The sequence below is a fragment of the Neomonachus schauinslandi genome, chromosome 10 (assembly GCF_002201575.2).
Source record: "Neomonachus schauinslandi chromosome 10, ASM220157v2, whole genome shotgun sequence".
Lineage (NCBI taxonomy): Eukaryota > Metazoa > Chordata > Mammalia > Carnivora > Phocidae > Neomonachus > Neomonachus schauinslandi.
In genome coordinates, this window is record NC_058412.1 from 111,838,955 (window position 1) to 111,850,448 (window position 11,494).

At 40.5% G+C, this 11,494-nt stretch overlaps 1 protein-coding gene across 1 annotated transcript; it reads left to right on the top strand.

The window, feature by feature from the left end:
- Positions 1-9,231: 9,231 nt before the first annotated feature.
- DEFB127 (defensin beta 127) lies at positions 9,232-11,122 on the top strand. The gene is made up of 2 exons (XM_021689236.1): positions 9,232-9,280; positions 10,869-11,122. Exons 1-2 carry the CDS (start codon positions 9,232-9,234, stop codon positions 11,120-11,122), a joined length of 303 nt encoding a protein of 100 aa, XP_021544911.1.
- Positions 11,123-11,494: the final 372 nt, after the last annotated feature.

An 11,494-nucleotide genomic window follows, 5' to 3' on the forward strand; every position in this document is an offset into this window, starting at 1 on the left:
TCTGAGAAACACACTGAGGGCTCTACAGCGGAGGGGGGTGGGAGGATGGGTTAGCCTGGTGGTGGGTATTAAAGAGGGCACGTTCTGCATGGAGCACTGGGTGTTATACACAAACAATGAATCATGGAACACTATATCAAAAACTAATGATGTAATGTATGGTGATTAACGTAACATAATAAAAAAAAAAGCAGAGGGGGGCAAGATGGCGGAGGAATAGGGGACCTACTTCAACTGGTCCCCGGAATTGAGCTGGATATCTACCAGACCACTCTGAGCACCCATGAAACCAGCCTGAGATGTAATAAGATCTGGACTTCTACAAACAGAATATCGCAGGCAGTTGGTTTTGAGGTACGAAGTGGGGAGCCCTGATTCCGCAGGCAGATGCTGGAGGATAAACGGCAGCGGGAGGGTGCCTGGACGTGGGGATCCTACACCGCCAGTGAGTGACAGCCTCGCGCGCTGTGGACAGGGCACAGACTCACAGACCGGTAGTGGCGGGAAAAGGACTTTAAGGCAGCCCCCAGGGCGGAAACCCCAGCGGCAGAGTCACGCGCACACAAACTGCAGTCCCCTGACGGAACCCCAAGCGGTGGAGTCGTGCGCACGTGAACTGGGAGCGGCTGGCGGTTTTAGAAGCACAAAGGGCAGAGACGTGCCCGACCTGGAGGCAGGACTGGGGGCGCTGCGGAGGGGTGCACAACCCAGGACGCTGCAATTTATAGCAGCACGGACAGAAACGGAGATGGTGTGGCCTGGAGAGCTCACTGAAGAACAGACTGAGGTCTCTCTGCTCTGAGGCAGAGGGTTGGAAACAGTCTCTTCTGCTCTGACTCGCGGAAGAGATGCGGAAAGCCGCCAGGGAAAGCTGCCAGAGAACAAAAGTCCCAAAGACAGATTCCCACTGAGCCCATCCCCTGCCACAGGGGGGCAGGGCAACTCCGCCCGAACAGGGTTGCCTGAGTAACAGCGCGGCAGGCCCCTCCTCCAGAAGACAGGCTGGGAAAACAAGAGGCCAGCAACCCTAAGGTCCCAAGAAAACAGGTGCATCTTGCCTGGGTTCTCATCAATAATTTGGACTCTATACATTCCCTCAAACACCCATCAACAGAATGACTAGGAGGAGGAGCCCCCAAAATAGAAAAAACTCAGAGATTATGACTTATGCTGCAGATTTACAAATGGATGCAGATATAACCAAGATGTTGGAGATGGAATTCAGGCTAGCAATTGTGAAGACAATGGCTAGAATGGAGAAATCAATTAATGGCAACATAGAGTCTCTGAGGGCAGAAATAAAAGGTGAATTGGCAGAACTTAAAAATGCTATCAATGAGATCCAATCCAATCTAGGTAATCTAACAGCTAGGGTAACTGAGGCAGAAAAGGGAATAAGCGACCTGGAAGACAATATAATAGATAAAAAGGGAAAAGAGGAGGCCAGGGAAAAAACAACTCAGAATCCATGAAAATAGAAGCAGAGAAATAAGTGACACCATGAAGCGATCCAATGTCAGAATAATTGGAATCTCGGAGGGAGTGGAGAGAGAGAGAGAACTAGAAGATGTATTTGAGCAAATCATAGCTGAGAACTTCCCTAATCTGGGGAATGAAACAAACATTCGAGTCCTAGAGGCAGAGAAGACCCCTCCCAAGATCAGGAAAACAGGCCAACACCCCAGGATGTAATAGTAAAACTTGCAAATCTTAGAATCAAGGAAACCATCTTAAGGGCAGTTAGGGGAAGAGATACCTTACGTAGTGAGGGAGGAACATCAGAATAATGTCAGACCTATCCACAGAGACCTGGCAAGCCAGAAAGGCCTGGCAAGACATATTCAGGGTACTAAATGAGAAGAACATGCAGCCAAGAATACTTTTTCCGGCAAGGCTGTCATTTAGAAATGGATGGAGAGATGCAGAGCTTCCACGACCAGCAGAAACTGAAAGAATATGGGACCACTAAGCCGGCCCTGCAAGAAATATTAAGGGGGATTCTATAAAAGGAGAAAGACCCCATCAGTGATATACAACAGAAATTTAAGGGACAATCTATAAAAACAAGGTTTTCACAGGCAACATGATGACAATTAATTCATATCTTTTGATAATCACTCTCAACGTGAATGGCCTAAATGCTCCCATAAAACGGCACAGGGTTGCAGATTGGATAAAAAGACAGGACCCATTCATATGCTGCCTACAAGAGACTCATTTTGAACCTAAAGATACATCCAGAATGAAAGTGAAGGGATGGAGATCCATCTTCCATGCCAGCGGTCCTCAAAAAAAAGCTGGGGTAGCAATTCTTACATCAGACAAATTAGATTTTAAACTAAAGTCTGTAATAAGAGACACAGAAGGACACTATATCATTCTTAAAGGGTCTATCCAACAAGAAGATCTAACAATTGTAAATATCTATGCCCCCAACATGGGAACAGCCATCTACATAAGCCAACTGTTAACCAAAATAAAGAGTCATATTGATAACAATACGTTAATCGTAGGAAACCTCAATACTCCACTCTCAGCAATGGACAGATCATCTAAGCAGAAAATCAACAAGGAAACAAGAGCTTTGAATGACACACTGGACCAGATGGACCTCATAGATATTTACAGAACTTTCCACCCTAAAACAACAGAATACTCATTCTTCTCGAGCGCACATGGAACTTTCTCCAGAATAGACCACATACCGGGTCACAAATCAGGTCTCAACCAATACCAAAAGATTGATATTATTCCCTGCATATTCTCAGGCCACAATGCTCTAAAACTGGAACTCAACCACAAGAAAAAATTTGGCAGGAATTCAAACACTTGGAAGCTAAAGACCACTCTGCTTAAGAATGTTTGGGTCAACCAAGAAATCAAAGAAGAACTTAAACAATTCATGGAAATCAATGAGAACAAAAACACATCGGTCCAAAACCTATGGGATACTGCAAAGGCGGTCCTAAGGGGGAAATACATAGCCATCCAAGTCTCACTCAAAAAAATAGAAAAATCCCAAATTCACCAACTAACTCTACACCTTAAAGAACTAGAGAAAAAGCAGCAAACGACGCCTAAGCCACGCATTAGAAGAGAAATAATTAAAATTAGAGCAGAAATCAATGAATTAGAAACCAGAAACACAATAGATCAGATCAACGAAACTAGAAACTGGTTCTTTGAAAGAATTAATAAGATCGATAAACCACTGGCCAGACTTATCCAAAAGAAAAGAGAAAGGACCCAAATTAAAAAAATTATGAATGAAAGGGGAGAGATCACGACTAACACCAAGGAAATAGAAACAATTATTAGAAATTATTATCAACAACTATATGTCAATAAACTGAGCAAACTGGATGAAATGGAGGCCTTCCTGGAAACCTATAAGCTGCCAAGACTGAAACAGGAAGAAATTGACAACCTGAATAGGCCAATAACCAGTAATGAGATTGAAGCAGTGATCAAAAACCTCCCAAAAAACAAGAGTCCGGGGCCTGATGGATTCCCTGGGGAATTCTACCAAACATTCAAAGAAGAAATGATACCTATTCTCCTGAAGCTGTTTCAAAAAATAGAAACAGAAGGAAAACTTCCAAACTCATTCTATGAGGCCAGCATTACCTTAATCCCCAAACCAGGCAAAGACCCCATCAAAAAGGAGAATTGCAGACCGATATCCCTGATGAATATGGATTCCAAAATCCTCAACAAAATCCTAGCTAATAAGATCCAACAATACATTAAAAGGATCATCCACCACGACCAAGTGGGATTTATCCCCGGGATGCAAGGGTGGTTCAACATTCACAAATCAATCAATGTGATAGAACACATTAATAAGAGGAGGGAGAAGAACCATATGGTCCTCTCAATTGATGCAGAAAAAGCATTTGACAAAATACAACATCCTTTCCTGATTAAAACTCTCCAGAGTATAGGGATAGAGAGAACATTCCTCAAGTTCATAAAATCAATCTATGAAAAACCCACAGCGAATATCATCCTCAATGCGGAAAAGCTCAGAGCCTTTCCCTTAAGATCAGGAACACGTCAAGGATACCCACTCTCGCCACTCTTGTTCAACATAGTACTAGAAGTCCTAGCAACAGCAATCAGACAACAAAAAGAAATAAATGACAGGACCCATTCATATGCTGCCTACAAGAGACTCATTTTGAACCTAAAGATACATCCAGAATGAAAGGGCAGAAATAAAGGTGAATTGGCAGAACTTAAAAATGCTATCAATGAGATCCAATCCAATCTAGATAATCTAACAGCTAGGGTAACTGAGTATTCATGAGTATTCAAATTGGCAAAGAAGAAGTCAAACTCTCTTTTCGCAGATGACATGATACTTTATGTGGAAAACCCAAAAGACTCAGCCCCCAAATTACTAGAACTCATCCAGCAATTCAGTAATGTGGTAGGATACAAAATCAATGCACAGAAATCAGTTGCTTTCTTATACACTAACAACGCAACTGTAGAAAGAGAAATTAGAGAAACGATTCCATTTACAATAGCACCAAAAACCGTAAGATACCTCGGAATAAACCTAACCAAAGAGGGAAAGGATCTATACTCTAGGAACTACAAAACACTCATGAAAGAAATTGAAGAAGACACAAAAAGATGGAAAAATATTTCATGCTCATGGATCGGAAGAATAAACATTGTTAAATGTTTAAAATGTTAAAATGTTAAAATGTTAAAATGTCTGTGCTACCCAGAACAATCTATGCCTCCAATGCTATCCCGATCAAAATTCCAATGACATTTTTCAAAGTGCTGGAACAAACAATCCTAAAATTTGTATGGAATCAGAAAAGACCCCGAATCATCAAGGAAATGTTGAAAAAGAAAAAGCTGGGGGCATCACGTTGCCCGATTTCAAGCTATATTACAAAGCTGTGATCACCAAGACAGCATGGTACTGGCACAAAAACAGACATACAGACCAATGGAACAGAATAGAGAACCCAGATATGGACCCTCAACTCTATGGTCAAATAATCTTTGACAAAGCAGGAAAAAAACATGCAATGGAAAAAAGACAGTCTCTTCAATAAATGGTGCTGGGAAAATTGGACAGCCACATGCAGAAGAATGAAACTCGACCATTCTCTAACACCATTCACAAAGATAAACTCAAAGTGGATGAAAGACCTCAATGTGAGACAGGAATCCATCAAAATCCTAGAAGAGAACATAGGCAGTAACCTCTTTGACATCGGCCACAGCAACTTCCTTCAAGATACATCTCCAAAAGCTAGTGAAACAAAAGCAAAAATGAACTTTTGGGACTTCATCAAGATAAAAAGCTTCTGCACAGCAAAGGAAACAGTCAACAAAACAAAGAGGCAACCCACAGAATGGGAGAAGATATTTGCAAATGACACTACAGATAAAGGGCTGGTATCCAAGATCTATAAAGAACTTCTCAAACTCAACACCCAAAAAACAAATAATCATGTCAAAAAGTGGGCAGAAGATATGAAAAGACACTTCTCTGAAGAAGACATACAAATGGCTAACAGACACATGAAAAAATGCTCATCATCATTAGCCGTCAGGGAAATCCAAATCAAAACCACATTGAGATACCACCTTACACTAGTTAGAATGGCAAAAATGGACAGGGAAAGAAACAACAAATGTTGGAGAGGTTGTGGAGAAAGGGGAACCCTCTTACACTGTTGGTGGGAATGCCAGTTGGTACAGCCACTTTGGAAAACAGTGTGGAGGTTCCTCAAAAATTTACAAATAGAGCTACCCTATGACCCAGCAATTGCACTCCTGGGTATTTACCCCAAAGACACAGATGTAGTGAAAAGAAGGGCCATATGCACCCCAATGTTCATAGTAGCAATGTCCGCAATAGCCAAACTGTGGAAAGAGCCGAGATGCCCTTCAACAGATGAATGGATAAAGAAGATGTGGTCCATATATGCAATGGAATGTTACTCAGCCATCAGAAAGGATGAATACCCAACTTTTACATCAACATGGATGGGACTGGAGGAGATTATGCTAAGTGAGATAAGTCAAGCAGAGAAAGTCAATTATCATATGGTTTCACTTATTTGTGGAACATAAGGAATAGCATGGAGGACATTAGGAGAAGGAAGGGAAAAATGGGCGGGGGGGAATTGGAGGGAGAGATGAACCATGAGAGACTATGGACTCTGAGAAACAAACAGGGTTTTAGAGGGGAGGGGGGATTGGTTAGCCCAGTGATGGGTATTAAGGAGGGCACGTACTGTATGGAGCACTGGGTGTTATACAAAAACAATGGATCGTGGATCACCACATCAAAAACCAATGATGTACTGTATGGTGACTAACATAACATAATAAAATTAAAAAAAAAAAAAAGCCAGTGAGCTATTAAGAAGCTTAGAGTAGGTGAAACCAGGAAAACTCATCATTAGTATGATGAAGAAATTTAATTTAAGATCAATGATGTCTTCCAGCCCTTTTGAAAGTTGCTTGTGTTACTGCCAAATAATCACCTTCAATAACCCTCCTTTCTAAACTCTTGTACACATTTTGATAAATTCCAAAATGCTTAGTATGTGTGGTTTTGTTGGGGGGGGGGGTAGTTAAGGAAGACTTTTGCATCAGGGAGGATGGATATGGTGCAAGTAAGAGTTAGCAAATGAAGATAGAGAATTCTGAAGACCAGTATATCCCTGAGAATGTACACATCTCTGGAACTAGGAGAGATTTGAAGGATTCTAGACTCTCAAAAGCCATGTAATTGATGTAAGTTTGAGACAGTTTTGCCATATCTTTCCTGTTAATCAGGAAAATCTCATCAGCTGGTATTTGGGTTAAACAATAAAATAATTTTCATTCTACTAAAGAAAAAATTTTAAATGGTATACATGTTTCCAGATGTTTTCTTTAGACAGTAGTAATGCTACTGGTTGCTTCCTTTCTTATCTTTGCTTTTGTATTTCCTGATTCTTGTTAATAATGCACATGTTGTACAATAAAACTACTTTTCAAATACTATTTTTAATTGACATAAAAAGAAAAAATTTTTAATCTTGCAAACAAACACAACTTCCCTGGTCGACCCATTTAAATAATCAAATAATTTGCTCTCCTAACTCCTCAACTCAATAGAGCATGGTGGGTGAGTTATCCAGAAATATATTACACTCCTGTCCTTTTATAAGTAGTACATTAAAACAAATTGTACTTTTAAAAGTCCCAGTGGATGTTTTCCTAAGAAACATCATGTTCTTTATTCATCCCATCTTGCTCATGAGAACACCTACTGTTTAGCCCTAGGAGGATTTGGGGAAAGGAAGACTCTCTATGGAATCAGTCTAGGAGATCAGACTCATAGACCCTCTGGCAGCAGGGGACAGAAAAGACATACACATACACACACACACACACACACACACAAGCACACACACATTACTAAAGTGGGAGTATAGAGATACCACTTTTTCCAAGATGCAGTCTTAATGTTATCTGTGGAACAAAAGAATGTGAGTTTTCTAATCAAGGAATTGGTGAAACATAGTGCATATTAGATACAGAATGTTCTCTCCATTGCACAGGCAATACATTTTGTTAATATAAATAAACTCTTCAGGGGCACCTGGATGGCTCAGTTGGTTGAACGACCAACTCTTGGTTTCCGCTCAGGTCATGATCTTAGGGTAGTGGGATTGAGCCCCAAGTCGGGCTCCATACTCAGTGAGGAATATCCTTGAGGATTCTCTCTATTCCTCTCCCTCTGCCCCTCCCCCCACTCGCACATGCTCTCTCTCTCTCTCTCAAATAAAAAAAATCTTTTAAAAAAATAAACTCATTGTCAAAATTCAAAGATCAATTTATTAGCCACACTGTTTATACTTCTCTATATATAGAGAAAAGAGTCCATGATCTATTTCAATAGCTCTCTAGCCAGTAACTAGGACTCCTTTGTTCTTCTTTCAGTCCTTTAATTCCTTGGGTACACCACAACCCTGCATTAATGCAATTATTTGTTGTGTACATTTCTAAATTTAGATAGACAAGTGTTGCTGGTGGCATTACACAAAAATATACATTGATACCACTATAAATTCATGGTGATCACTCTGAATTAGTTCATCCACACTGTCCCGATGCTACTGTATTGAACTGCTTACAGCCAGGGCCTGAGTGAGAGGTTAAGTTAAGGGATGAGCTTAGAGATGGTATAGAGTTGGTATAATCTCCAAAAGCTTGTTCTGTAGATATCAGTGCCCTGGTTGGGATCTAAAATGAATTTCCTGATTCAAAATGATTTGTTGATTGGTCTTAGACATGAAAGTGACTGAAAGCAATTCAAAGGAAAGTGTGTTATCTTTCAAAAAGAGATAATATGCCATAGAAATCAAAGCCTGGGTAACAAAATCATTTGTATAGTTTTCTAAACCTACACTAATAGAAAATGTGCTGCTAAAGTAGCACATCCCCCAGAAGAATTCTCCCCCAACCTCTTCCAAGAAAAATGGCCACTGAGATTAATGGACAAGAGACACCTTCCCAGACAGCAGAACAGAAAGAATACAAACTAAAGAATTCTCTACACTGACAGGAAAGAAATCCTTGCTGTTGTCCATCAGGATGATGCTATATATGCTATGTTATCTCTGTCTTTTCTCCTCCTTGCTGATTCTAAATGAAATTGTATTTTAGTTATCCTATTATTCCCCTATCATTGTATATTGCTTGTCTGTGAGTAACTAAACTTATCTAGGATGTGGGGATGAAAATCAGCTACCATTTGGGTGGACTGAAGTGATAGACACAACGCCCAGAGATCCTAGACTTAGATGAACGCAGTAAATGGAATAGCCTTCACTATTTATATTACTTTATTCATACTTAGAAGTGAACACATGTCTACCCTGGTCTAGCAGGGCAGACAGCCAAAGTAGAGAAAGCCAGATTATTCTCACCAGTAGTCTACAGCCTACAGAAGGCATCAGATAGGATGAGATAGAACACGCTGTGTTTCCTAATTCCATGTGGGGGTAAAGTGGATAACCTCAAATTTCCTGTGCCTGCCCACATGGTGCAAAGTCCACAGTTCAGACATTTGGGAACACACTTCACATCATACCATCTGTTCTAGTTTGGTGCATAAGAATCCAAGTCTCTGAGGAAGGTGACATGGTGTGCAACTCACTGGACAAAGACCTTTGGCTGCCACCTCCTTTGGGAAGCCTGGCCATGAAGCTCCTCCTGATCATTGCAATTCTGCTGTTACAGAAGTCCAAAGGTAATCCAGAACTTTCCAGGGGCTTGCTCAAGCCAACAATGGGATAGAGTATTTCCAAGAACAAAGGGAATTTCATAATTCATGGTAGTAGGAGATAGGGCCCCTTGGGATGCCTAAAGTCTACCCAATGTCACCAGAAATTTCCTCTTCCTGATGCCTTCTACCATGGTACTGTTCTTTTTTTTTTTTTTTAAACCACATTACTGTTCTTAAAAAGAAGTATTTACAGAGTTGAAAAGTGGCCATAATTTTCCTCTGGGAAGGTCTCATTATAGAAAGGAATGGGCCCAATATCTAGGAATGCCTTTATTTTTTTGGATACAGTTTTTACTGACACCCAGCCATATTTTCTTCCACTCCAATATATATTTTAGTCTACAGAGTGTGAATAGTGAAAGAAGCACCAACTTTGGAGTCAGGTTTGAGAAATATGCTTTCAATGTCTACTAGTTTGTCAACCTCAGATAAACGGTAAAGACTCTCTGAGCTTCAGAGTCCTCATTTGTAGAGGTAATGATACATGGATCCTGGTGGCTTTATTAAATAACATTTGTAAAACATCTAGCATAAGGCTTGGCACATACTAAGAACTTAAAAATTAGTTTTCCTTCCTCTTTCAAACGCAGATCTATCATATTTGACTCTTCTTCTAGGATTAGTAATGGTCTGTCCCTGGCCCCTCAAAGTCCTAAGAATCAAAGGAGTTCTAGAATCTGGGGTGGGAGGCAGCATCTTTGCCGGCCTCAGCAAACAAGACCGGATGCTCTTGGTGGAGTCCATTGAGGGTCTATCTCAGGGGATTGTGCAAGCCCAGAAGCCAAAATCTGAACATCTTAACTCTGTAGATCACTGAAAGTATTTAGGATCTCTAAAGGAAAGAATATATATCAAGGTGAGCAAAGTCCTGGGACTGAACACTGGAGAACTTCTTGCCTCTAGAGGTGGAAGGAGAATGAGGACTCATAGAGGGGTAAAACAAGTCCAAGATTATTGTGATGACATAGAAGCCAAAGGAAGATATGCAGTGGCAAAAATGTGCAATGCTGTGAATTAATAGGGGAGGAAGATTATTGAGAGAAAAAATACCTGACTAGACAATAAGACAGTCATTCTTGACCATGGCAGTGAGTATGAACCCAAGAGCATAATCTGACTCAGATATAAATACATAGGAACAAACTGTTATTCTCTGGGCACTAGAGGTGGGGCAGTGGTAAAGAAGTAGTGCCCTGGGAGCATTCAAATGGAGACAGATGTGCTGAGGTTCCCAGATGGAGTATATAGTTCCATAGCCTGAAATCAAAGATTCAGTTCCTTTATTTTCCCAAGCAAGATCTGATGCTCTTGGAGGAATCCACCAGATGTTAGATGGAAGCCCAAAATCCAGGAGGAAATAAATATGAGTGATCAGTTGGACATAAACACTGAGGTTTACCTTCTTGGAGCATCCTCCATAGGATCTTATGAGTATATGCCTGTGGATCTCCCATACACGTAACCCCCATAAACATCGTCTGTCTTCCCCATTACCAAAGTTGCCTTTTAGTCTCAAACACTGATCTTGGCCTGTTGTTCTTTATATGCACAGTAACTGAACAACTTAAGAGATGCTGGGGTGAATATATACATGGATATTGCAGGAAAATATGCAGAATAAGTGAAATACGTCAAGTACTATGTGAAAATGGGAGATATTGTTGCCTCAATATCGTGGAATTGGAAGCACGTAGAAAAATTACAAAGCCACCTCCTCCAAAGCCAAGGACATATGCAATGACTTTCCCTCAAGATGAGGATATACCTATAGAAAATTATTCAAGACCCAAGGCAAATTCTACATAAATCAAGTATAATTTTCTTTTCCTTTATTTCTCACCCTATTCCAATAAAGTAAGATGAAGAGGTCCACATCTTCTCCCTTCTGATTCCTTGACCTCCAGAATGACCTTACAGCAGATTTTAATAAAGCTCATTTCCAGTTTTCTGACTCGTTTGTTCTTTAAGAGATTGAACATTCAATACACCAAATGATGAATTGATTAAGGACAACTCAGAACCCTCCCCTTGGAAAGGGGATATAATCAGCACACTAAAAATCTATAACATGGAAGACTGGAACAAGAAACTCAGGAAAGTTGTCATGTAATTCAGGAGAGGGAAAGTTGAAACCAAGTATTCTGGGAAAATCACGAGTGAGTTTAAGATTATAGTGGT

Bases quoted from the DNA above. Each gene is read 5' to 3' on its own strand.
- DEFB127 (XM_021689236.1), top strand. From the start codon at position 9,232: ATGAAGCTCCTCCTGATCATTGCAATTCTGCTGTTACAGAAGTCCAAA. The intron at 9,281-10,868 runs GTAATCCAGAAC...TTATATGCACAG, and splicing joins GCTGTTACAGAAGTCCAAAG to TAACTGAACAACTTAAGAGA.